Consider the following 27,723-nt stretch of genomic DNA (forward strand, 5'->3'; position numbering starts at 1 on the left):
CATAATCAGACTACTTGCAAAAGTTGTTTTTAAAATTATGTTTATTGGTATGGATGTTTTGCCTACAAGTGTTTCTTGCAGCACATGCTTGCCTGGGCTCTCAAGAGGCCAGAAGAGGCTGTCAGATTCCCTGGAACAGGAGTTACAAATTGTTGTGAGCCATTATGGGAATGCTGGGAATCGAACCTTGGTCCTCTGAAAGAGCAGCAAGTGCCTTTAACTGCTGAGCTTTCTGTAGCCCTGCAAAAGTCGATCTTGACTGGTAGGTTGAGGGAATCTGGGTCTGTCTGAGGTCATTACAGAGCTTTAGCTGAGAAGATGACCCACCCTCAGAGTCAGCAGCTCCTTCTGACAGGAGTCAGTTGGAAAGAGTCGCAGGCCAACGCCTGTCTGCCTCACTCCTGAGCAAGCGCAGCCACAGCTGCTGCCCTCCAACCCCAGCCTCGGAACAATCTGGCCTCCCCAAGTGAACCGAGCACTGGTGACTCCAGAAACTCCCAGGGCTTCAGTGCCAACTGGGAATTCTGAGGCAGCCAGCTCTGTGAACTGTTCTCAGTTTGTCCAGCATGCAGATGGCCACTGCTGCACAGGCTGGCTCCTACTGTACAAGCCTAGATTCCACTCAATCCCCCTTTGTAATGTCTGCGACTCTGTTCCCAGAGAGAACCCTGCCTCATGCGGGACTTTAAGTCGCCCCAGGCTGTGGGGCTCTGGAGTGCAACTCTGCTGCTATGGTGGGAAAGAGATTCCAGACAATGCATTCAAACTGAAGCATGACGGCCCGGAGAGGTGGCTCAGCGTTACAGCACGGGCTGTTCTTCCAGGGGACCCAGCTTTGACTCCCAGCATCTGCATGGCAGCTCACAACCATCGATGACTCCAGTTCCTTCCGCAGGGATTGGACAATCTCTTCTGGCCTCTGAGGACACTAGACCCACACAGTACAAAGACATACCAGGAGGCAAACAACCATACACTCTTTTCTTTTTTTTTTTTTTTCGAGACAGGGTTTCTCTGTGTAGCTTTGCGCCTTTTCCTGGAACTCACTTGGTAGCCCAGGCTGGCCTCGAACTCACAGAGATCCGCCTGGCTCTGCCTCCCGAGTGCTGGGATTAAAGGCGTGCGCCACCACCGCCCGGCAACCATACACTCTTTTTAAATATATATATATATCTTTAAAGCGATGAAATATGACTATGTTCAAGAAATATTTATGGATAAAGAAACTTAGATTTCACATCACTTTCTCTATTCTGTTGTTTTTATCCAAACTATTTTACTTTTTTCTTTGTGTGTCTGTGTGTGTTTGGTCTGTTTATGTATGTGTGTAGGTACAATTACACATGTGTACATGTGTATAGAGGCTAGAAGTTGATGTCAGGTGTCTTTTTCTATTGATTCTCCTTTGTATTGAGGTGGGGTCTCGTTGAAGCTGAAGCTTGACGATCCCGGCCAGTCTAGCTAGCCAGCTTGCAACAAGCCTGAGGGTCTGAGTTGTCCCCAGCGTCCGGGCAGCATGCATTAGGTGAGAACCCCTCACTGGGGAGGGGGAGACAGGAAGATTCCCTGGAGCTCAATGGCCAGTGTTGTTCTTGGGACCCTGTCTCAAAAAGTAAGGTGGGAAGCAACAGAAGAAGACAGCCGATAATCATCTCTGGTCTACACGCACGCCCACACACGCATGGATGCACGCACACACGCAGCAACAGCCCCTCGTCACCACAGTGCACACCCAGGACCACTCCGGGCTGTTTTTACCTCCTCCTCCACAACTTCAGAGCTGCTGAGTTCGTGTTTTTGACAGTAAGGGCCTTCTTTCCAGGCTTCTGTGTCACCGCAGTCACAGAAGCCTCCACCTCCTGAGGTCGTCATCTTAAAGGAAAAAGAAGACAGTATCTGGTAAACAGTCACTGGACTGTCAGATAAGAAGTCAGAACAGCAAGTGCTAAGGACAGAAAACTGCTTAAGTCTTCCCTTGCTTTGAAGGGAAAAAGTATCAACTAAAAGGGGCTGTCAACGTTTCCTAGTAAGCAAGCCTGTAGGCTTCTGCCTGACTTCTAAAGGACATGAGCTACTTTGTTCTGGTGGGGAGAGTTCAGGTATTTCAGAGGCTGTGTCTGCCTACACGGCTTTCTTAATCAGGAAAACAGAGGACTGCCGAGGGTCCCCTGGGGTTTGCTAGAGTGCTGCTATCTGTGCTAAGGATGTTGTAAGGCAGTAGGTTCAAGGAAACAGTTTCCTTCTTTAACAACTCCTAAAATCCTGCTCTTCTAAAGGGTTGGGAAAAAGTGCTCATTGCAACTTTGTAAACTTTGTTAACACCTGGAGGCTTAAGAATTAGTCACACTTCCTTAAGCTACAGCAACTAGTTACTAAGTCTAGCAAGACAGAACTTACAGGCTAATACTTGGTACACCAGAAATTCTACTTTTAAAAAAAGTACCACAAAAAAAATATAACTAAATATAAAATAAAAAGTGTCACAAAGAAGGGTTAGCAATTGGCTAATTCAAATGTACCAAATTCTAGAATAACTCTGCCTCTACTCTGGCCAAAGCCAGCATTTGTATGCTCTGTATCACAGCATAATTAACGTCATCCTGCACATTCTACTTATTCCCAGGAGATGCAGATGTGGGCCAAGAAGCATAGGCAGGCTGCCACTGGGGAACAGTCTGGTATACACATGTGCTCTTGTTACCAAACACCAGACAGAGCAGCTGAAGGGTACCTAGGGGCCTCTCGCTGGCTTATCAAGACGCTGATATTCTATATAGCCCTTTCTGTTCATTATTATCAAGACCTAGGCAGAGGGAATACAAACAAACTGTGGAAAAGCCCTGACCCAGCTGTGCTCCAGAATTAAGACCAGGACTGAAGCCTCTCCTACAGTCTATTCCTTTTAACAACCATCCCTTCACCTTTGAATCTTGACACTCCCCCTCCCCCTCCCAGCAGAGGAACAAGGGCAGGTTTGGGGACAGCCCCAAATAAAACTATCAAGAATCTCAGGGGCTGGAGGTGGGCCCTGTATAGGCCTCTTTAATAATCATTTAAAATACCACATCAAACTAGTTGACAGCTAACACAGAAGACCTGATTTCTGTGTTTTCTTAGGAGTTCCAAGACGTGTAGGCTTGAAAACCCTTTCTACACTGAACACCTCCACCTCTCCCCCAGGGATGGAACCCAGAGCTTTACCCATGCTTGGCAAAACCCTTTCTATACTCAACACCTCTCTTTCCTCTCTTGGGAATAGAACCCAGGGCTTTGCCCATGTTTGGAAAGTACTATACTAACAAGCTACATTCCCTAAAAACAAAAACAAAATCCCCCAATTCGAAAACCATTCTCTCCCTTTACTGTTAAATCTTTAGGTTTTAAAATGAGAACTGGCCTGGAGGCTCTACCCAGGGGCCCAGCTACTCCTCCGCCCTCACTGAAGACTGGCCCTGCATTTGGAGGTCTTTCTCCTCAACTGAACACGCGGCTTTGGGAGGAAGTCCACGTGGAGCAGTAACGGGGAAGGGAATGCCCACCTAGCCAGCCAGCTCAGCCAAATCAACTCTGGTGATCGTGGGGTGGCAGACACTGCAGCCCGCCTGCCCTCGCACCCATTCCATTGTTAAAATGAGACAAAAGGTACCTAGCATAAAATTCAACACTGTGTGTGGCTGTCGTTTGGACATTACTGACCCTGTATCGGTGGTCTCTGTGGATACTTCCCAAAAAGCACTCCATGCATAAAACACAGGTAGGGTCAACTGCACAGTCCCTGTCAAGTTAAAGAAAAAGAAGAAATATGAGTGTCAAAAATTAATACTGTCCCACAATATCAGAACCCATCTAGAAGTGCCAGAATAGTAGGTGCCAGGCCCCAACTCTGTAGATCTTTGCTCAATGAAGTCAACACAAAGGTTCTGTTTTCATCCTGGAGTGGACGAGGGAGCCTCTCAGCACACACTTGGCCCCAGTGGTCCAGTTCTGCACAGGCTTGGGAAGACTTGACCTAGTGAGCTAACACACCCTTCAGTCATAGCTCACAACCCTCCGGTGAAGAGGCATCTACAATGAAGGTCGGGCTTGAGTGCCGAGCTCTTCTTGTTAAGACGATAGCACTTTTTTTGTTTATTTCGAGACAGGGTCTTACTACGTAGCTCAAGCTGTCCTGGAACTCACTATGTAGACCAGGCTTGCCTCTAGTGGGTAAAGGCCATCAGGTTTAGTGCTCATAATCAATTCAAGACAGTTCTGAGGGTTTGCCGATTTGGTTGTATACAGTAAAAGTAAAAGAAATTCCCATAGAATGGAGTGGCAAATGTTCCTAAGAGACTTAGATACCTTGTTTATTTAACCTTGCTTTTTTATCATTGTTTTTTCAAGACAGGGTTTCTCTGTGTAGCTCTGACTGCCCTTGAATTCACAGAGATCTGTCTGTCTCTGCTCCTGAGTGCTGGGATTAACTGCATGCACTACCATGCCAGGGCAGATGTCTTGTATATTAAGGCAACAACTGCCCTATGACCAACTGGGTTCAAGAGTGAATGTCTGAGGCTGCAAAACCCAGAATGGGAGAATTTTTCTATCCTTAATTTAAAGAACATTCTCAAAAGGTTGACAAATACCACTGAACAAGAATTGGAAATAGACAACTAATAGCAATATTAAAGTGAGAGCAGTAAATACCACTTTCAACTGTCCCCTGTATTTTGAACAGTGGCACAGGTTTCTGACTGACAATATTTGTTGTTACGTTTAAGGCACTAGACACATATTTCACATCTGCAACTGGGAAACAACAGTTCATAGGCCAGTCCGACTTGGGAAGACAGAGCTGTGGATTCGGGCCAAGTCCATGGATCTGCGCTACCAACAGCTCTTTCGACAGCCCAATATGCTGTCTGTGTACTAAACTTGTATGTACTGTGTGGTAACAGAGAGCAGTACCACAACACAACTTGATTTTCTCCTAACGGTCAAATTGCACGGAGGCTAGCTGCTGATGCAACTTCAGAGCTGCGTTACAGCAGGCCATCCTGGGCTGCTGCACCACTAAACCACAGCACCACCCCAGAGGCTGGACCCACATGGCCAGCTGAGGTGACTGCTGTCCTCGCTTCATTAGAATGACATCTCCCTATCTTCAGCCTTGCCACACCAGTTGTCCCGTCACGTACCTGACAGGCCTGAAAACCCCACGTAAGGTAGAAAGAGCGAACCCTACAGGGGAAATGCTGACCCATTCTTAGAATTCACCTTAACATAGGAGAATCCTCTCCTCCATTTAGTCTGCCCATCAGACAAGCTGTCTAAAACGCCAGCAACACAACTCTCTCCAGAAGCCTGTACACCCTACTTGTGCTCTGTAATAAAACCCATCAGAATTCCTTGGCCTCAGAATTCTTTCTCTAGGGGTGACAGAGAACCTAGGAAACTGGATAGAGTTGTGTTTTCTTCCTCTATCAGAAACTCCCCAGCCTTTACTAGAGACAACAGTTCCCAGCAGCAGCTGCCTCTTCTGAGTCTCAGAGCCCACAAGGAGAGTCCATTAAAACAAAAACAAAACAAGAATGCTCAAAAGCAAAACTTTTATTATCAACTCACGTAATATTATTTATGTACTCATTTGTGTGTCTGTGTGTGTGTGCATGTGTCTCTGTGTGTGTGCATGTGTCTGTGTGCACGCCTGTGTACCACGGTGCCCATGTGAAGGCCAGAGAGCAACTTACAGTTGTCGGCTCTGTCTCCCCCCACCATGTGGGTCTTGAGATTGAACTCAGGTTGTGAGGCTTGGTGACAAACACCCTAACTGCTGAGCCATCTTGCCAGCATATCGTACGTTCTCAAATACGTATTTTCAGCATTTTAAATTGTATGTATTTCTGTGTATCTGCATGGGGTATGTGCACCTGAGTACAGGGGCCTGCACAGGACAGAGAGGAGTCAGACCTGCTAGAACTAGAGTTATCAATAGCTTCCAGCTGACCAACATGGATGCTGGGAACAGAACTCAGGTCCTCTGCAAGAGCAGCATGTGCTCTTAACTGCTGCATCATCTCCAGCCACCATTATGTATTTTTAACAACAAAGTACATGTCTAAGCATTTAAATTTAGCTGCATGAAAAAAACAAAAAACAACCAGCCCATTTTCCCTCGTTTCATTATAGATGAGTGAAAAACTCCTAACATACTGGTATGTGAGGAGAAAGAAAGGGCTTTCTAGTCAGAGGCCTGGTGTGACATGACAGATTTTGGCTTTGTCCATGTTCTGGCTCATGCTTCCTAGTGACTGGAATAATCCTGAGGTGCTTCAGGCCTCAGAATGCATAGTCCTTCTGACCTTCTCCTGCCTTCCTCTCACCTCTTCCCTTCTCTAAGCCAGGTCATCAGAACTGAAAATACACTCTAGTCACCCCAGCCTTTCTGTCTTAAAGACAGCCATGAAGAAACTCTCCGAGTAGCTCCTAAGTGGAGATTCTAGAAGCGTCCTGCCCTATACCACCTAAAGGAATGCTCAAGGCCAAGAAGACTCCACACAGACAGGCTTTAAGGATCTTCCCATTGAGTCTATTATGAGCATTAGGTCTTACCCTTTTCGTTCAATCACATTCCACATGACTGTCCGAGCTTCACCCAAGCTCCATAAAAACCAGAAAGGACACAGCATGGAGAGCTTCCAGAATGCTCACCACCTGGGGGAAGGCATGCCCAGAGAGCACAGGTTCTCCCAGATCTTGCCCTGTACATCCCTTCATCTGTATCCTTTGCAATATGCTTTATAATAGTCCGAGGAATACAATCCCCTGTGGCAAATTAACTAAACCCAAGCAGAGAGCCATAGGAATCCCAACTGCAAATCAATCCATCCTGGATAGAGGGTTCGGAATTGAGTCGTCAGAGACGGGTGGGAGGGGCAGTGCTGTAGGACTGGGACCTCAGCCTGTGAGATCTGACACTATTGCCAACTGACTGCCGGCAGGCCGGGGTGGAGGCGACTCTCCTCACATTCTGGCATATAGCAGCAGAACCGGAAACAGTCTGAGTCTTCCTCTGTATCAGGTGTGCTTTAGGGAAGAAACTCACTCACTGACCCTCAGGTTCCTGACAGATATCATCTCCGAGGCTATGGAAGGATTAAACAGGATTCCAACTGACTGGATTCCGTCCTGTTGGAAGCTGAGCAAACACAGCGGCCTGTGTGAGCTCAGACACAGCTGGGATGGACCTCTGCTGGCTCCGGGAGAGTAACAGACTCAACGATCCCACCATCGTGGCCACCGAGAACAAGCGCGATGAGATGAAATATGAGGGGCTGAACAGCAAGAGAGCAGCAACCAAGGAGAGCCCCAGGACATCTGAGTGCTCCAAAGTCTGAGCAGGGCTGAGGGTCAGGAGGGTCAGCTGACCTGTGTGGTCAAGGCAGCCGAGGGTAGCATGAGTGTGGGGTGGAAATATGCTGGTCACCTTCACTGTCAACTTGACTAGACTCAGAGTCACAGTAGAAACGGATCTTTGGGTATGTCTATAAGGATGTTTCCAGAGAGGTTTAAACTGTGGGAAGATCCACCCTGAATGCGGGTACATAATCTTTATGATGGGGTCCTGAGCTGAATAAAAGGGAGAAGTCAAGCTGAGTACCAGCATTCATCTCTCTGCTCCCCAGCTGTGTGTGCAATGTGACCCAGCGCCCCACATTCCTGGATGAGTGAGTGCGGCTATCCCTGCCGCAGTGCCATCCCCACTCATCTGGACTCCAGCTTCTTGGGCCTCGGATGTGGGCAGATCAGTGGATTCCCTGGGAGTTACCCAGGTCCTCGGCACCAGACTGGTCGTAGTGACGTATGAAGCTTCATGGACTGGGCAGCTGCTGGGTGCAGAGTGGAGCCAGCCACTTCTGGACTCCCCAGACACCATCATGTCAGCCATTCTAGCAAACTCTTCTGTAATGTATCCACACTCTACTGGCTCTGTTCCTTTGAGGACCCTGCCTAAGGACAGAAGATGATGTGGAGTCACCACAGATCAGAGGCTAGGCTAGGCTCGGCAAGCTTCCTAGAGTGATGTGGATAGAGTGTCACAGGGACACTCAGTCCAGCAGACACACCAGGAAGGTTAGGTTGTGGAGTAAGCTCTACAAACACCAACGTAAGAATTATTTTGTACATGCCCCAACAACTGGTAAGAAGAAAGTCCCTGCACAGGCTAAGAAGAGTGATCACACACAGCTGGGTGGCAAAAGCCATAAAAAAGCCAAGGAATGTCTGGCTGCACCCATGGAAATGATGGGACACAAGTTCCTCCTACCAGAGTGCACAACCCAGGAAGAACCCTGAGGGGTTGGGCTAGAACTGGAGAAATCACCGGAGCCCCAGATACCGATTTCAGTGCTTGGACAGGGATAGGATACAGAGCATGAGAGGGTCTAGAAGTACTGACACCCCAAAGCAAGAAGCACACGGGTTACCCAGCCACTATCTTCTTGCTAAACACCATTCTCTACTAAGAAAACCAGTTTCTTGGGAAAATGGTTGATTTCAAGGCAGACAGGGAGAAATCTAAGATGTCATTGTGGCATTTTTTTTTTTTTTTGTCCCCCAGACATGGTTTCTCTGTGTAGCCCTGGCTGTCCTGAAACTCTCTTTGTAGACCAGGCTGGCTTCAAACTCGCAGAGATCCACCTGCCTCTGCCTCCTGAGTGCTGAGATTAAAGGTGTGCACCATCACTGCTCAGCAATCTTGTGCCAGAAACTAAGTAAGTATTTTGAGAACACTAGCAGCATCAAAAAGAGCCAACAGCGAGCGCTAAAGGCTCCTACTGTGTGAGGCTAGGACACAGTGTACAAGTTAAAAAAAAAAAATCGGTACTACATCAGTGGACATGGGTCAACACATCTGAAGTTCAAGTCCTAGCCCTGCAACCATATTAAAAACCAAGGAAACTCAAAGCTCCATAGAGAAAAGGAGAGCCACAGTGGCAGACAGAGACAGGGGAGGGAAGAGCGAAGTGCTTCCCACTGATTCCTGATTACATGGGGGAGTGACTTCAGAGGAGAAACAGCCCGTAGACAGCACTGTAACCAAGTGATCAGCGGAACCGCAGCCCACACAACAGGGCTGGATTCCTCATCTCTGTGGCAATCTGGCCAAAGATGCAAGGTCCACTTACCAGACAAAATTAAAGGACTTTTTAAAAAAATAATTAGTTTGTAATCTTCAAAAGTATTAAGATCATGAGGGGAAAAAAAAGTAAAGACTGAGGGTAATAGCCAGACTTTAAAGACATACAAATGTGCAATTGGAATTGTATCTTTTGGGTACAAAGGACACTGCTGGAGCCATTGGAACGCAGCTTCCTTATTTGTCAATCACAAGGTTGAAGATCTATTCTCCAAGCATCAGCAGCACACTCCAAGAGATCTTTATAACACCAAGAACCTGCTCTGACAGTACTTCACTGTATAGTACAAGCAGAATTGATAGTCTGACCACGCTAATAGGGAAAAACATGGAAACTCAGACACCTTAATTAGCTTCCTTTAAATTTTACAGCAAAATGTTTTTTAGAAGTTGAACAACGTCTCTATCAACAGTATGTTCACACAATGGAATACTATTTATCTGTGTAAACTGAATGGAAAGACGCTAAGCGCTTGTCAAACAGAAAATTGAGTTTTGTGTACATATTTCTTTCCTTTCTTTTGAGACAAGGTTTCTCTGTGTAGCCCTGGCTGTCCTGGAACTCACTCTGTAGACCAGACTGGCTTCAAACTCACAAAGATCCGCCCACCTCTGCCTCCCGAGTGCTGGGATTAGAGGCGTGCGCCACCGCACCTGACTTACATATCTCTTTCCTTACATTACTTTACTTGGTGTGCATGGGCACGTGTGTGTGGGCTTTGGAGTACCATGGAGTGTGCTCTCTCCTTCCACCACTGGTCTCTGGGGTCAAACACTGCTCATGAGGCTTGGCAGCAGACACCATTACCCACTACGCCACCTTGCCAGCCCATATGTGTGCATACTTATGGTTAAGATAGTCTGTACATATATGTATACACATGCATGCATGATGCCTACTATGCACAGAGAATTTCTGGAAAGACAGAATGTTCAGCAGTGATAATAAGCATGGCCAGTCAGAAGGGGTCAGGGCATGTTCTTCCTTCTTTTCTCACAGACTCAATTTCACCAATCTTTTAAGGTCATTTTTGTATTACTAAGCCCACATAGCAAACATATCCTACTTTCTACCATTCCCAATTAAAAAGAAACTCCTTGGAGAAATGACTGATTCTCCATATAGGTCACAGCAAATACAGAAAGCTGTGGGTATCTCATCCTGCCAGAAAGGGAAGCAGCACCCCAAAGTTAATGAAGGCAGAGGAGAGGAACAAGGGAGCCAGTGTGGTGGGTTTCCACAGCCAACTCCAGAACAATGTGAGCCTCAGAAAGAATCACTGTAAGCAAGACGCATCAGAGGGTAAAGGGGAGACTACAGCCAGGATAGAGATGGAAGCCACCTGGGGCTTCCCTGTGCTGGTGACAGGCTGGTTCTTGATCCGCAAAGTTATTTCATGGATATCTGTCCCCAAATCAGTTTATTCAACTGTATGTATTGGTGGTGCGGACTTTTAAATGTATAGATTTCAAAATTTGGAAAGGAAAATCTGAAGGCTTCAGAGGCCTGTCGTACTTTACCTGCAGGAATATGTAGGCTCCCCGACTTTAAACACTCGGCCACAGAGATGAGAAGGCTTGTTCGCCTGCTCAAGCTTCGGGAATCCCAGGGCAGGGTCTTCACCACAGATGTACCACTCCATCGGTCCCAACAAGATATGCTGTGCAAGTGTGTCCTCCTTCTGTGGGGAAGGGTTGGGACCCCGGCAGTAGATTTTGGGCACACAGTGGGCTAAATGCTGGTATACTTCTCTGGTGAGGTCAGTTGCTTGCAGCCATTTCTTTAGAAAAAGAAAACAACAAAGTTTTAAATAAGGTCAACGGACTGCTAATTTGAGCAATTATACCCAACTTCCTTTTTGGTAAAAAGATAATAATAATCATATTTTGTTTATACTATTATACATTAAAATTTTAATCTGGGCTGGCCAGATGGGTAAAAGTGCTTGCCTGATGACTTGATTTCAATCTCCAGGATCCTGGTAAAGGCAGAAGGAGGAAACATCTACAAGAGCCTGGATGGACAGACGTGTGTGTGTGTGTGTGTGTGTGTGTGTGTGTGTGTGTGTGTGGTCTTTCACGGATGTCATCCCACAAGAGCCTGACCTATTGACTATGGCTTCTTTCTCTGATAAACTTCTCTCTACAAATCCTTTCCCCTTTGTTCTCCCCGGAAATCCAGATAGAAAACCAAAAACCAAAACACCTCCCTTTTCTGTGCCCCAACTTTTGCTTCCAACTACCTATATATCCGGATATCTCACAAGTACCAACTCAAAATGCCCACCACCACCAAAATCTGTCCCTCTACTTCACTACTTTAGTGTTTACCTAAGTACTTAAACTTGAGAATCTTCCTCCTGCTCCGATCAACATCATCGCTCTGTTTTTACCATCAGACAAGCATCCATCCATTTCTCTCTCTACAGAACCCCTCACCCCATCCCATCATCGTGTAGCCATGTCCTTTCTGGGGACCCCATCAGTCTTGTCTCTCTGTGAACTTTTCTAACCTCACAACTGGGGTAATTTTTGACAAATACCAACATGAACATGTCATACAGCTTCCCATTACATTTAAGGTCCAGTCCCTGAGATGGCCCACCAAGTCCTCCTGGCTTACTTCCCCTGCCTACGGCTGTTTCTAATCACTCAGTATGCATGCTCTGCCTCCTAGGAGGTGTCCTCTAGTCCAGTTTCCACCTCCCTCCCCTTCTGTCAGGGGTGACTCAGTGAGACTCACATTCCAGAGAGACAGAGAGATGCCCCACAGGGAAAGAAAGCCAGGGGAAGTCCAGACCTGCAGCCCAGGTCAGGCCCCCGAAGCACTTCCTTGCCTTTTCTCTTTCCTCCTGGCCTTCCCTGGCCTTTGCCACACTGCCTGCCTCCTCCAACCATGTGTCCACTGCTCTCTTAAACTTCTTTGTGCCATATTGGCTCTAAGCCAAGAAAAAGATTATAAACCTCAAAACATGAGATAAAATGACTCACTTCTACTAAAACAGTTAACTGAACTGCTAATACAACTCACAAACCCAGTGTTTACTTAGGTTGCAATCACAGACTTGTTAAAAAAGACTTCTATTTTCTGGATATGATGCTGTATGCCTTTAATCCCGGCACTCGGGAGGCAGAGGCAGGCGGATCTCCGAGTTCCAGGCCAGCCAGGGCTACACAGAGAAACCCTGACTTGAAAACCAACAGGGGGCAGGGAAGGAACTCCTGATCCAGCTCGAGCCTGGCGGTGCCATCGGTGCCATCCGTGATCCTGTAATCCAGAGCTCTTGAGGCAGCAGAGGAGGGTAAGAATTAGAGGGACTATGAAGAAATGATGCTTAGCATCTGAAGAGCTGGAGAGATGACAAGAGGCGATGAGCACCAGCTGCTCTTGCAGAGGACCCAGGTTCAGTTCCCAGCACCCGCATGGTAGCTCACAGCCATCCATAACTCTAATTCCAAGGTATGTGATGCCCTCTTCTGAACTCCAAGGGCACCAGGCATTACACATATATACATCCGGCAAAAAAGTTCATACACAATAAATAAGTCAATGTAAGGCCTTCATTTAGCTATTATCTACACAATCCTCAAGCCACATATTTCTTCTAAAAATAATATTTTAAATATTCGTGAGGTGGTGTACTTAACTTTTTAGTCAATCTCATGTTCCAGAGAACTTTTGCTAAAAATATAAACACTTAGTTCATAAGGCTTGGTACTGAAAGGCCACGACTGCAAACAAAGTTTTTACCACTCGAGTAATCGTGAACTTTCCAAACATTACCTTCCTGTTTGCTTTATGCATGCAGGAAGGGACTAAGTTATTTTTCAAATGACAGTACTTCTTAGGAGAAAAATCCCAACATCCTAATGATTCTCTCCTTTTAAAGTGTAGCTTTAAATCACAATGTTATACACACAGGAGCACACTATGTGAGCATGCACATGCACACACACCGTTTAAGCTCCACAGTTACGAAAAGGGCAAGCAGTGGAATCTTACTCACTGAGGGTTGTTTGTTTGTTTGTTTTTGAGATAGGGTTTCTCTATGTAGCCCTGGATATCCTGGAACTCTCTATGTAGACCAGGCTGGCCTGGAACTCTCAGCGATCCTCTTGCCTCTGCCTCCTGCACCACCACACCTGACTTACTGAGTTTTTAAATGACATTTGTACTGGCCACATCCAAGGGTAAATGTCCAGTTGTTTACCCATTGTCCGGGAAGCCAAGATAAGAAGAAAAGTTATCAAATTATCCTATATGGGTTTTTTATGAATGAAAAAGTAAGAAAGCTGAATACAATTTTAACTGACAATACTAAGGTTTTATTTAAAAGCATATTTTCAGTGGGAGACAGGACGAGTAAGAACAAATTATAGCTAGGCAGTGGTGGCACATGCCTTTAATCCCAGTACTCAGGTAGAGGTAGGCAGATCTCCGTGAGTTCAAGGCTAGCCTGGACTACAGAGTGAGTTCCAGGACAGCCAGGACTGTCACACAGAGAAACCATGTCTTGAAAAACCAAAAAGAGGCATGCATACATACTCACTTAAAAAATAAATTTAGGGCCGGGCGGTGGTGGCGCACGCCTTTAATCCCAGCACTCGGGAGGCAGAGGCAGGCGGATTTCTGTGAGTTCGAGGCCAGCCTGGTCTCCAAAGCGAGTACCAGGAAAGGCGCAAAGCTACACAGAGAAACCCTGTCTCGAAAAACCAAAATAAATAAATAAATAAATAAATTTAGGGGCTGGAGAGATAGCTCAGAAGGTAAAAACATGTATTGCTCTGTTCTTACAGGACCAGAGTTTGGTTCCCAGCACCTACCTACAACTCCAGCTCTAAGGGATCCAACATTCTCTTTTGGATATTGCTGGTACCTGCACTCATGTAAATATACTCTTACAGACACACACACATATTTTACAATAAAATAAAAATTGGAGCGGGGATAACAGGTTCTCACTCTATAGCCCTGGGCTAGCCTAGAACTCCCCATGTAGATGAGGAACTCACAGAGATCCACCTGCCTCCACCACCTGAGTGCTGTGAGTAAAGACATGTGGCAAACCTGGCCAGAAATGTCTTGAACAGATTTTTCAAGAAAGAAAGGACTGGGGATATAGTTTAGGGGTAGAGCATCTGTGTAGCATGAGCAAGGCCCTGCACCTAAACTCCACTACGGTAAGAAAGCAAGCATAAGAGAATGAATGAAAATCCCAGCACTCTGGAGGCAGAAGCAGGCAGATCTCTGTGAGTTCAAGGCCAGCCTGGTCTATAAAGCGAGTTCCAAGACAGCCTGGGCTGAAAAACCCTGTCTCAAAAAACAAAAACAAACAAACAAAAAACTGAGAGGGGCGAGAGGAATGAACGAGAACATGAATTTTAAAAAAAGATTAAGTTTAAAATGGTGAAATAGGTGGGGGAATGTAATGCCTATAATTCCAGCACTTGGGATGTGGAGGCAGGAATATCATAAAGTCAAGGTCATATTCAGCTATTTAGGGAATGAAAGTCAGTTTGAGCCACATGGGGTCCTATTTTAAAAGAATGAAAAAAATTTAGTTTTCCTTATTTTATGTTCTCATCTCTCCTAAAAGCTCATTTTGCAGAATTGTAATCAAGATAAGACAGTTCTTAGAAGAAATGATGTAGTATTTATTGTGGCTCCATCAGCTGATGGATCACATCTGTCCATAGGTTTGATAAAAAGAAGCTTCAGCTGCAGCAGGGACAGCAGCTGCAGAGAACTGGACTTCAGTCCCCAGCACTCACACGGCAGCTTACAACACCTGTAATTCTACATCCGGGGATCTGATGACCTCTTGTGGCCTCTTGAGGACATCTGCACACATGTGCACAGACACATGAACACACATACATACATGGTGTAGTTCAGTAGTACAGAACTCATAAGGCCCAGGTACTCAATATTGCAAAACAAATACAAAAGTTTATTACTGTTGTGTGAACAATTAAAAGCCACCTAGTATTTGGACTCTATTACAGGCACCTTTGTCTGATTAAACTTAACATGTATCATTATATAAAGCAAGAAAAACTTAGGATTATCTCTCACAATGATTGCTTACATATTTCTCAAAATAAAATCAACAGCTTTTCCTACCAGTTCTCACCTGCTAAATGCAGCTAAGGTTTCTACGTGAAACATTACTGGGTTTCCAACTTGGCTGCACTTTGGTTTGTCCTTATCTCAGATACACGGACCAGCATTTACCACCTTACAAGTAAAGAAACTGTCACCTCATCCCACTAAAGCAAACAAGCCATGACAACACTTCCAGCTCTCCTTCTGTTGAATGTTAAATTTAAGCCTCGGAATGAGAACATACATAAAATAGAAACGCAAAGCAAGAGAATCCCTAGAGGTCAGCTTTCTTTGCTACTGCATTTAAGTATTCTACAGCCGATTAAAACTGCATCTTTTGAGCACATCTGGTTTGCTTTTAAAGAAGGCCACACAACATGTGAGTTAGTTATAAAACAGCAATCTCTGCTAGTAAAATGGAGTATGGAACTGGAGGAAAACTACATTGAGAGGGTAGGTACAAAGACACAGAAATGGGCAATAAGCTCATACACGTGTTTAGCATCATGATCAAGTAGGAAACGGAAGTGCAAATCCACGAGAAAGTCCTTCAGACCTAACAGAATGGCAGTAATCAAAACGCAGACAAGTGCTGGCAGGGATGCAGAAAACTGAGCGCCCTCCCGCACTGCTGACCGACTATAAAATGCTGCAGCCACTCTGGATACAGGCTGGCAGTTCCTCAAAAGAGTTATTACCATATGACCCAGCAGCTCCACTCCTAGGGACACGGCCAGGAGAAATCAAAGTGCACACACAAATCTCTACACAAATATTCACAGTAGCTCATATTCCGGATATCCAAAAAGCATCAAAGCCCAAATATCTATCCACTCATGAATGGATAAAACTATATCCATTCATGTGCTATATCCATCTGTACAAGGGGCTATTGTTTGGTAATGAAAAGGAATGAAGTATCAATGCATTCTACAACACTGATGAACATCTGTGAAAAGAAAGAAGAAAAACTATAAGATACATTGTATGGTCTCATTTATATAAAATGTCCAGAATAAATGAATCTATGGAAACAGAAAATAGATTAGCAATTGTTGAGAGTTTGGAGATCTGGGGGGAAATGGAGAGGGACATATTCCTTTGGAGGGATGATAAAAACATTATGAAAGGGAAGTCATGGCCACACAACTCTAGGAATGCACTCTAACCCTGAACCATACAGTGTGTGCTGTACCTCCCTAAGACTGCACAATGTTAAAGCTAGAAACAATCAACACACCCACAAACTCTACACTAAATGTCTATAATGAGTGCTGGCAAGATGGCCCATTGGTTAAGGGAGCTTGCCTGGCAAGCCTGGTGACCTGGGTTTAATCCCCAGAGTCCACATAAAGACGGAAGGGAAGGACAGACTCCACATCATGTCCACTGACTCCTCAAGAGTGCCTGGCACGCACGTCGACTCACTCTTCACATACACAAACACACAGACACAGAAACTCAAGTTCATGAAAGAAATTTTTGAAATCTCTCATCTGCTGTGTGTGCACGTGATACCTGAGGGGGAAGGGCATCCGATGTCTTCCTCAATTTCTCACTGCCTTATTTTAAACAAGTCTCTCACAGAATCTGGGATCCACTGATTCAGCCAGACTAGCTTGCTAGCAAGCCCCAGGGACGCGCTTGTCTCCTGCTCCCCAGTGCTGGGACCACAGCCACACACTGCTGTGCCTGGCCTTCTAAGTGGGTGCTGGGGAGAACGTAAGTCCTCATTGCTTGCCATGAAGAAGCATTTGACTGAATGAGCCATCTACCCAGCTCCAAATTTCTTTTGAGACAAGGATCACCTGTATAGCCCAGGCTGGACTGGCACTCCCATGTGACCCTGCTGCCTCAGCCTTCTGAGTGCTGGGGTTATAGATGTACACCATCCAACACAGCTTAGATTTATTTCATGCTTGGGGAAAAACAATACGTGTCTTCCTAAATGATAATCACCTATTAGAACATACTTGAATCAATTGTACCAAGAAAGAGAAGACTGACCGCAGCTGGGTTCGGTGATCTCTAAAATCCCAAGTGTAGAGTCAGTTTCCTTGAAATGGATGCAATAGCAAAGTCTTTCCTCTGCCTGATACACTGTGTCAATAAAGTGTTCACACTTACTCATAGGCCAGGGGTGGTGTCACAGGCCTGCAAGTCCAGCATGCAGGAGGCTAAGGCAGGAAGATTCTGAGTTCAAGGCTAGCCTGGGACACACAGCAAGCCCATTTCAAAATAATGACACAAAAGGCATCAGTACTTACTAAGTTAAATGGAATTGGTATTAGAGAATTACCAATTACGCAAGTCTAAATTCTGCAATAACTACTTTCTCTGTTTAATCTTCTCTAAAATTTAAAAAAATTTTTTTTTTGAGATGAGCTCTTATTATATAGCCCTGGCTGGCCTCAAACTGATATCTGCTTGCCTCTGCCTCAGAAGTGCTGGAACTAAAGGCATGCACCACCACACCTGACTAAATTTACTTTTATCCTAAGAGAAAATGTCCTGTTAATTTTTACCTGTGATCAAGGGCCATGCTGCAGCCTAAGGCTGAAAGAACAATGTTAAAGTATTTGGCGTCCTAATTAAAGACACCCAGTAAAGCCCTCTAGATGTAACTAATGCGAGGTGAGATTATACAGCTGCGGAGTACGGCATGAGTCTAATGTCCAGCTGTTCTATTTACAGGACTTCTCTGCCTTCAGACTACACTTCCTAAAGTTTCATTTCATAAATCTACATAAGAAATCCCCTTAAGCCGGGCGGTGGTGGCGCACGCCTTTAATCCCAGCACTCGGGAGGCAGAGCCAGGCGGATCTCTGTTAGTTCGAGGCCAGCCTGGGCTACCAAGTGAGTCCCAGGAAAGGCACAAAGCTACACAGAGAAACCCTGTCTCGAAAAACCAAAAAAAAAAAAAGAAATCCCCTTAAAAGTCAACTGAGCAAAAAGTAACGTGAGCTCAGACGGAGATCTTCACAAATTCAAATAGGCACAAGTTGATAAGGGTCTGTTGGGCTGGAGATAGCTCAGCAGTTAAGAGCACATAGTACTTTTCAACCAGCACCCACCCTGGGGATCTGATGCCTGCGGCCAGGTGCAGTACACTCATATGCTCATACCCGACACAGACATACACAAATACACATAATTAGAAATAAATTAAAAAAAAAAAGAAGTTTTGTTGCATTTCCCTTCTTTTCCTGCACTCCATCTGCTTGAAAATTCACCACTTAAGAGCAACAGCCGCCAGCTGGTTTTGTAAATGGCTTCCTCAGGAACCTCAACAAACTGAGGGTACTCTCATCAATTTTAGAATGGGGTAACACAGCTAGCCTCACTAGCCCACAGATGCAAAAAATTCACTGGAGAGAAAAAAACCAAACAAACCAAAACCCCACTACTTTGACAGAAACAGATTTGATAACAATTAGAAAAGGATACCAAGTTACTGTTGTTACTTATTTTCCTGTTTTCTTAGGGCAGGCTTTCATCTCCTTTTCCAAATCGCTTTGATAAATCAAAGGCAGATGGGGCTGAAAAGCCCTGGATTGTGCAATTTCACACAAAGTACATGAAAACAGGCCGCACACCTTAGCCTTAAAAAACAAAACAACCAAAAACTCAGAAAGACTCATTAGGCAACAGTGTATTTTTTTTAATGTATCATCTTTACCCTCTGTCTCACTCATTTCCACCTGAACTTCCTTAGTCGTACCAATTCACCTCAAACGCTCAACAGCCTCATATCCCAGCTACTGCCCGCAACATGCAGTGTGGTGGTGTGCTGAAGTCACTCATTTTCTAGGAGCTTTTTCAATTGCAGGCCTTGGAGACTGGGCTCCAACTGTTCGAACCATTCACAGTCACTGTGGACAATCTGTTCTGATAGGTGTCCCCTGCCCTCTCTGGCAAAAGATGACACTGAGTTTGTTGAAGTTGTTTTTATAATTTTGCTACTTATATCAGCACTGTTCGTATTACATTTTTAGTCCTTACTGAGTTTGAATGGCTTAGGTTTAGGGCCTAAGGGCTGCTGATACACTGTGATCAACTCTATCATTAATGAACTTGCATCTGTTACCCAAAGCTGCTTTCTCAAAGTTATATAACGTTTGTTCTCCGTCCAACTTTTCCCAACTTCTAGAAAAATTATGGATTTTTAAAAAAATCTCCCAGCCTCCACGTTCAGCAAACGTGTCAAGACACTACCTTGCACCCAGGCACCGCCATCTAACTAAATAAACAAGTGGAAGACGACTTTTTTAAAAAGCACTGAGGGGGAATGCGGGGCTGTGCGGTTTGCAGCCTGGGTGCCCCCGGGCGGTCCCAGCAACAAAGTTGGTGAGGACACGCCTCAGCGCAGACACTGCTCTGCTTATCCCAAGAAAAGAGATCAGAAGATAAAGTAGGGCGACTGTACGACTGCGCTAGGAAGCGGCTCGCTCCCTTCCTCCCCTCTCCCAACAGCCGGCATAAAGGGCAAAGGCCTAAGCGTGGTAGACTTCATGGACGAGGAAGGTAAAGAGGGGCAAGGAGAGCTCCAGGTACAGGGGGCCTGGGGACCTCTGGGCACAGAGGGCGCGGAGCAGGCTCGATGGCCTCCTGGGTCCTTTCCCCCCTGGACAGGGCTGTTACCCGAAGTCAGTGGCGCGCTCCGGGATTTCCAGGACTCTGTTCCTCCCCCGGGGCGCGGCCTGCGAGGGCCGGACATAACCCTCCCGGGCTCCGCACTCACCCCTGCGATCTCCTCGGCAGAACATTCCAGCAAACTGCGGTCGATGGCCTGCACCTCGGACTCCAGCTCCGACGCCATCTTCTCTCCTTCTCCCCTCCCCGGGCGCTCTCGCCTCTGTCGCCTCTTTCCCGGGCCTCAGCTTCGCTTCTGCTCCCGCAGCCGCGACGGTCGCCTCTGTCCCGGGGCCGTCAGTCCCGGGCCGTCCAGGCGGCCGCGAGCCGCGCCGCGCACGGAGCAAAGCGGGACGCGAACCTGCAGCGAGGAGGGCGGCCACTTGCGCGCGCGCTCGGGCTCAGCGCCCAGAAGTCAAGTCGCCGCCTCGCCCGTGACCCGGGGAAGGACACCGAGAACCCCAGGCCTGGCACTCCGATGGCCACTACCGCGTTCAACGCCAAGAGAGGGGCAAAAACACCCAGGCGGGGGAGCAGAGCATTCTGGGTACTGTAGTCCTTCCCTCCGCAGCCAGGGAGCGCAGTGAAACCTCTAAAAAGGTGCCGCGCCAAGCATCATGGGAGTTGTAGTCCATCCCCCGGCGGAAGCCTGGAAAACGACAGCTTAGAATCCGTGAGAGGGACTTTGATGACTGAAGAGCGAAATAACGTGCGAAGTGTCGTTTTAGTCTCTTAATTCCATTATATTCTTGTCATTTTTTTTGATCTCCCCAGCACCAAGAACAGTTCCTGGCGTGATAGACACTCAGCTGTCTGTCAAAAGTCTGGTGTCTGACAAGCCCTCAATTGTCAAAAGAATGAATGACCCGCGCGTTCTATCCCTGAGGTTCCAATGCCTTGTCATCCTTGCACTGGTCAGCGAGGTGTATTTAGGACCGAGGTGTTTAGGAAAAGTTTTAAGAAGTATTTTTTAAACTTAGCAAGCAATTTAGTTTACGACCACTGATGGAGACTTATTTATTTATTTTTAAGTCTTGATGCAAAAGAAAAGTAGTCTAACGAGCGCACTTAAGGACCCACTCTCGGGGTTCCGGGAGTAGAACAGTCCTGGAAGCGCGCGCTTACTTCCGCGTCCACCCTCCTGCGTCCTGCGGCTGCGCGGAGGGAGAGCCAGGGAGCCGAGCTGGGACTGCCATTGTTTTTGAAGGTTTTTAAAGGTTGAGGGGAAAAAAAAGTTTAGGGTCCAGTGGCAGTCCACAAGGCAGCAGAAGAGGTACTGAGTGTTTTTCAGCTGCCTTGCTTTAAGATTATACTGACTGAACCAGAGGATTTAGCCGTCGTTTTTCTGTAAAAGCAGATTGCTCAGAGGCTTGTGTATACTGACTGGAATTTGTGACATGCATTTGAATACCTCTTAAATGATCTTCGTGGAGAAGTTCAGGCTCTCACAGATGACCACACTCCAGTTGCCCTGTAGGAAGAGGCTGGTCTTTTTGTTATTGGAGTTGTTATGGTTAGGTCTTGGAGCCTGGCAGCCCTAACGGAGGTGGGCTTGGGCATTTGTCCTCAATAGGACAGTTAAAGAGATACGCAATAGGGAAAAAGCGGAGACCGGAGAATTTTCGATATAGCCACATTGGGAAGAGGAACAAAGAGGTCCAGTGACCCTATCTCCCCCCACACCCCCACACCCCCACCCCTACCCCGCAAATTCACCACCTCCAGAGCCCTGACATGAGGGTTAGGTGTAAGTAGAGGGAATTCTCACCCTCTGAAACCGTGAGCTGCTTCTGTAAGTTTCCTTGGGCATGATATCTTATCACAGCAACAGAGGAGTATCTAAGACAGCATTCGCTCTTCGGAAGTCTGCCTTGAATTCATAACCCTCAGTGAAGAGGGAGAAGGCTAGCCCCAAGTTATTCCGATTTTTAGGACCCTCCACAGGCACCTAAGTCCACAGCCCCCAAATACTACTTTTTTAAAATAGAGAAAAAACTTTTCACACATATAAAAAACATCTGCTCTTGGGCAGGGAATGGTTCTTGCCTACCATGTAATAGGTCCTGGGTTTGATTTTCTAACTAAATCCAAAACAAAAATATTACTACTGGGCTTGTGAGGCACCTGTGTGGGTAAAGGAGCTTGCCATACGAATGTGACAACTGGAGTGTCCCCATCAGAGACTGTGTGAAAGGAGAGCAATAACTGTCTGTCCTCTGACCCTCATACATGGCACACACATCACGAAGTTATAAGGTTTTAATAAAAGAAAATATGAGGGACTGGTGAGATGGCTCAGTGGTTAAGGGTGTTTGTTGCTCTTGCAGAGGACCCAGGTTTGATTTCCAGCACCAATGTGGTGGTTCACAACCATCCATCCATCGCTCCAGTCCCAGGGCATCTGATGCCTTCTTCTTGCCTCCTGAGGCACCAGGCACACATATGGCACATGTACATACTAAGCAGACAAAACAGGTGTACACATAAAACTAAATAAAGCTTGAAAAAAGAATGGAGCCAGGGTGTCACACAAGCTCCAGAATCATTTGCACACTTATCAGGCACGCTAATTTATTCCAGGGAAAGGCTAAATTTACATACAGAACAGTTCTGAGCCAGACCAAGGTTAGGACATGTTTATAGTTTTGTTTTGTTTCTGTTTTTGCCAGCTGTTATAATATTATTCAAACTCTTAAAAAGGTGAAAACATATTGCCAGGCTTGATGGCACACACTTTTAATCCCAGTACTCTGGGCAGAGGCAGGGGGATTCCTGTGTGTTCAAGAACAATCTATATATACAGTTCCAGGATAGCCAGGGCTACATAGTGAAACCTGTTGTAGAATATTATTTTAGGATAATATTTGTTTATGCTGTGGAACATTTGTTCAGTGATGCAAAGATGTGTTGCGTTCTTTTATGTTGCGTTTGTTGAACTCTGTGAAGCTGTGTTACTGTGCCTGTCTAAAACACCTGATTGGTTTAACAAAGAGCTGAACGGCCAGTGGTGAGGCAGGAGAAAGGATAGGCAGGGCTGGCAGGGAGAGAGAATATATAGAAGGAGAAAAAGGTGATCAAAGAGCAAGAAAAGAAGGAGAGGAGGACATCAGGGGCCAGCCACCCAGCTACACAGCCAGCCATGGAGAAAGAAGTAAAGAAAGGTGTATAGAAACAGAGAAAGGCAAAAACCCAGAGGCAAAAGATAGACAGGGTAAGTTAAGTTAGAAAAGCTGGCTAGAAACAAGCCAAGCTAAGGCCGGGCATTCATAAGAAAGAGTAAGTCTCCATGTGGTTTATTTGGGAGCTGGGTGGCAGGCCCCCCAAAAGAGCCAAAGAGTAAAGAGTTAAAAACAACAACAACAGAAACCCTATAAAAAATTTTAAAAAGGAAAGTGCACTCACATCCACGTGACCATGCACACAGGTGCACTATGTGAAAGTAGATGGGGTAAAGGGAGAGTGTTTGGGGAACAGAGGAGAAACAGTAGCTGCAAAGTGTGGTCTTAACCTCCGCACAGTGACTGCGTCTTAATCTGCTGCTATTTCAGCCAGCAATTGTGACTTCGCGGTTACTGGCCTGCTTCTCTAGCAGAGGCCCTGCCACTCAGGCCACAGCCTGGCCACTCAGGCCACAGCCTGGCGGGAATTCTGTTCCTGCAGGCACAGGCTCTGTCGCTGCCACTAAAGGTAGCTTTAACTAAATCTCTCTTGTTCTATTTATAACTAAAACTCGAGATTCAAAGGCTGGGGTGAAAACCTGCCAGTTCAGAGAGGTTGAGTAGCACCTAGGTAACCTTCTCTCCTTGCTGGCGTCTCCCAAACAGAGCGTCCTTCCACTCCGCCAAAACAAAGAAAGCCATTCCACTCCAAATCCCTCCTTCCTCCTTCCTCCTTCTGGTGCATCTCTCTATTTCTCCCAGATGCCCTCTGATGCTCTATGATTACTTCCTGTAAACTAGTTGCTAGCTCAGCCTCCTGATCCAAAGTGAATTTTATTTAATTAATGCAAGTGCTCACTTGGAGTTCACAGTGTGAGCAAATATCCCCAAACAGGGGAGCTATATGAGCAGAGTACAGTGATGTATATGTGTGAATATGTCATAATGAGGCTGTGGGGTCAGAGGGTAAAAACACTGGCCTCCAAGCCTGACGACCTGAGTTCAATTCAAGTCTCACATGGTGGAAGGAGAGAACCAACATCCACAAGCTTCCCTTTGACATTTATATGTGCGTGGTGGCACACACATATAAATAAATAAACAAATGTAAAACTGAAATATATATACAGATGGTTGTGAGCTACCCAATGTGGGTTCTGAGAATTAAGCTCTGGTCCCCTGCAAGAGCGGCAGGCAGTCTTGACCTCTGAGCCATCCACCTATCCAGCCCCCCTTCTTTCACCTTTATGTGGATTTGAAGCATCAGGGTGAGGTCACTATGCTTGTCTTTCTGCCGTTGCGAATATTCCTGCATGGTTTTAACTCTGTCTCTCTTAGGGGAGCTGCCCTTTGAGTCCGAGGACTCGGAACTTGGCACCGGCTCATCTTTAACCCGGGCTCTTCCATTTGGCGCTGCCAGAGTACTGCACGATTTGAGTTTGTCTCCAGCATTTTTGTTCTGATCTTGTTTGTCATATTTCCTTTTTATTTCCACATCTTTTTTTTTCTTTTTTCCAAAATATTTAAGTCTGGAGCTACAGGCTTTGAGTATTAATTTTTTCTTTCCTGGTGACACTGACTGTACCAAAAAGCTATTCCTCCTGCATGGGTCTTTGTTTGGCAAAAGTCTTGCATGTGCTTTTCCTGGACCTGAGTCTTGGGAATATGTGTTTTTTCTGAAGGCTTTCCTGAGAAGCTTGCTTAGAAAATGCTGGCGTGTTTTAATCAGAGTTGGAAGTTATCACATGAGATATTTCAGGGGGTGCTGTTTTATTGCTTTTTTGAGGGATTTGGTCTGTCACATTTAGATAAAACATTTTTTTTTATTATTTTTTGCTCCATTTTCACTGAGCTATCCTGTTTTGCTTTAGATTTCTCTCTCTTGTAACAGTTAATTGAAAAAATGCTATCTTTTGGATGTTTTTACCTTTTCACCATGTATTTCAGGAAAATAGGCTCTCAGCTACTTGGATCAGAGGACTTTGGGGCTTATTAGAGATAGGATTAATTTCAGAAATGGTGATTCCACCCTTGCAGGACTGCTCTCCTTGTTTGCAGCTGTCAATCTCCAAGGAACACTGGTCTTTCTCTTCTGTGAACTGCCATGCCACAGGCACACCTTCATGTACCACTGAGGGCCAACCCAGGGCACAGCGATGGATTTTGTCTTTCTCCAGGTCCAACATTCCAGGGGCATGACTTTCTTCTCTGAGGACCTGTGAATCACATGGGCTCTTTACTTCTGTAACGACTTTTCTATTCTCAGATTCTGCCAATTTGTCTAAGTCACAGGGCTGATCCTCTTCAGGAATTAATTCTTTGATTTGGTCTGAGTTTAATACTATAATTTTTATTTGGTCTGTGCTATCCCCAGACACATTACCAGTCTTCCTACCAGTCTGATTTTCTGAGATTTCGTGTGTCTTTTGTTGGCCCACAGAAACTTCATGTCTGGTCATAGTTTCAATGCCATAGGGAACTCTTTTAGAAGTTCTGACTGCTGGTCACATTCTTCATCATTAACTCATTTATTGCAGGAAGACTGTGGCCTGACTTCTTGCCGACCATATTAGTTTCCTGAGGGTGAAGATCCTGCTGAACAGCAGCTGGTGAACACACATTCTTAGTTGTTTCTTTTCCACCAATGTTCTCCTTTCTGCTTTCCTCTAGACTTTCTCTGTGTGCTCCAACATACCCACTAGATGCTGGCTCCACAGGCCGCAGCGGCTCTGGCTGCTCGGTGACTTCATGAGGAACATCTGTACACTGCACACACTTAGCTTTCTGAAAACCAAAGTCTTTATTTTCAGTGGTGTTCTTGTTCTTCTTGTTGACTATTGATTACCTGCTGATTAGGTGAAGGTTTCTGGGGCTCATTTTGTACAATGTTGAATATCTCTGCTGTCTGGGAACTGTAAGACACTACATCATCTCTGCAAGGGAACAGACACTTTCAATCTGTAACATGGCTCCACTCACGATGGTGATGTCAGGGTTAGGCAGAGCTTCAGCGCCCAGGGGAGAGTGTTTTCCGAGGCTGCTATCAGCTATGTCTAGATCACCCTGTGTTGGTTTGTGCTGCTTTTCTTTATGCACAGGCAGGGAAAGAGCAGCGGATACAGTAGTCCTTGCTACTGCTCCCATAACATCGGACGGCAAAGCAGCAGTTGTGGTTGTATTTTCTGCCTGCTGGTTTTGTAAGCTACAAACATTGCCTTCCTTAACAACTGGATCAGTCCCTAGAGAGGTCCACCCCTCCTGCCAGACTCGTGCCAAGGCCAACCTGCAGGGGGCCTTCCAGATACATCAGCCCCTGCACCAGCTTTGAGGACACCAACTGGGCAAATACTGGCAGGTTGACCTCACCCACATGACCACTCATAAAAAAGCTCCATTATCTCTTAGCTCTTATTGACCCTTTTATAGGATGATGAAGGCACTTGCCACCTCCAGAAAAACAACAGACGTGATGGCACAGGTACTCCTGGGACACATCATCCCGCTTTGGTGTGCCACCCTCACCCCCAAGCTCCTGGGACGTCAGTACTGGTACCACCTCTCCAGACTCAAGGGCGTATCTGTTCTTGAGTCTGGCTCACTCACCCTTGTTTCTTTTGTATGACCAGGGCACATCTCTGGTCCATTCTTTCTGGCAGTCTTCACTCTTCCCGTGGCTAGCCCTGTTCATAGGGCTGATGTTAATAATCTACTTTTTCTCCTGGAAACTTGCCTTCTCTGCTTCCTCAAGAAACAGATCCCTGAAGTCTCCAAGATGGCAGTTACCCAAATGTTTCTTCACCCAAATCTCCTGCTGAGTGTGAGCCCACTGACTCCTGACTCCCCCATTCCCATGTTGTCCTTTGCCAGGAGGAAGTAGTCAGATTTGAGCCAGCATTCATATATACCCAAAAAGATTGGGATGTTGGGAATCTCCAGCTCGGAACCCATTCCAAACTCCAGCGAGATGTTTGGCTGGGAACTTGGCCCTACTCCTCCCATTCCAAGTGGCGGCTCCTCCCCTGGAGCTACCCTCTTCAGACACCCCTCAAAGAAAGACCTCCAAGCAGTGGCTCCCCCCCCCCCAGTTCCTCAAGACCGGGCCTACAGGGTATTTAAGGTCCTGTCCATAGACCTCACATGTGATTTCTATCCCGCTTCCTTTTCCCGAGAGTCACCCAGGAATTGCTTTGCTCAGATTAAACCTGGTTTTATTAATTCCATTTGATTTGGATTACTATATCATTGAAGAGACTTAATTATCAGGGTATGGAAACCTTTTACACTGGGCTTGCTTGGCAGCTTTACCCACTGAGTCTTGGAAGGATCTTCTAGATAGTACATTCTCTCTTCAGGTGTGCTTGACCCAAAACTGAGCTGTATTTTGAGTCTTTACTTTCAATGATTCCATGTTTCCTTTCTAAGAAGTGTATTTAGTTTGGCAATGTTTGGAAACCTGTTTTCATAGCATGTACCTTCAAATTAGTTTTCTTTACTCTTCAAGGACAGACATTCTGGACAAATTATGGGCTGAAGATCTACCTTGGCACCCTCAGAGAACCATACACTCTAGACCAATTCTGATGTCAGTTTCTTGTTTGTGTTTCCCTCACAGTATTCATTCAATCGAACAGCATTGCTCTCCTCAATTT

The 27,723-nt window shown here is 46.0% G+C and overlaps 1 protein-coding gene and 1 pseudogene across 2 annotated transcripts in view; both read right to left on the reverse strand.

The window, feature by feature from the left end:
* The window catches only part of Ubr2 (ubiquitin protein ligase E3 component n-recognin 2), an 84,802-nt gene extending 64,355 nt beyond the window's left edge, over nucleotides 1–20,447 (reverse strand). For both annotated transcript variants that reach the window (XM_052745516.1, XM_052745517.1), the window contains exons 1-4: nucleotides 20,026–20,447; nucleotides 10,700–10,959; nucleotides 3,697–3,775; nucleotides 1,759–1,872 (exon numbers count right to left, since the gene is read on the reverse strand). In XM_052745516.1, coding sequence (XP_052601476.1) covers nucleotides 1,759–1,872; nucleotides 3,697–3,775; nucleotides 10,700–10,959; nucleotides 20,026–20,103 — 531 coding nt within the window. In that variant the 5' untranslated portion in view covers nucleotides 20,104–20,447. The remainder of the gene's footprint in view (nucleotides 1–1,758; nucleotides 1,873–3,696; nucleotides 3,776–10,699; nucleotides 10,960–20,025) is intronic.
* A 2,587-nt stretch (nucleotides 20,448–23,034) lies between these two features.
* Nucleotides 23,035–26,380, reverse strand: LOC128113948 (retroelement silencing factor 1-like; annotated as a pseudogene).
* Nucleotides 26,381–27,723: the final 1,343 nt, after the last annotated feature.

This window comes from Peromyscus californicus, unplaced genomic scaffold (assembly GCF_007827085.1).
Source record: "Peromyscus californicus insignis strain IS unplaced genomic scaffold, ASM782708v3 Scaffold_19__1_contigs__length_69161282, whole genome shotgun sequence".
NCBI classification, from domain to species: Eukaryota; Metazoa; Chordata; class Mammalia; order Rodentia; family Cricetidae; genus Peromyscus; species Peromyscus californicus.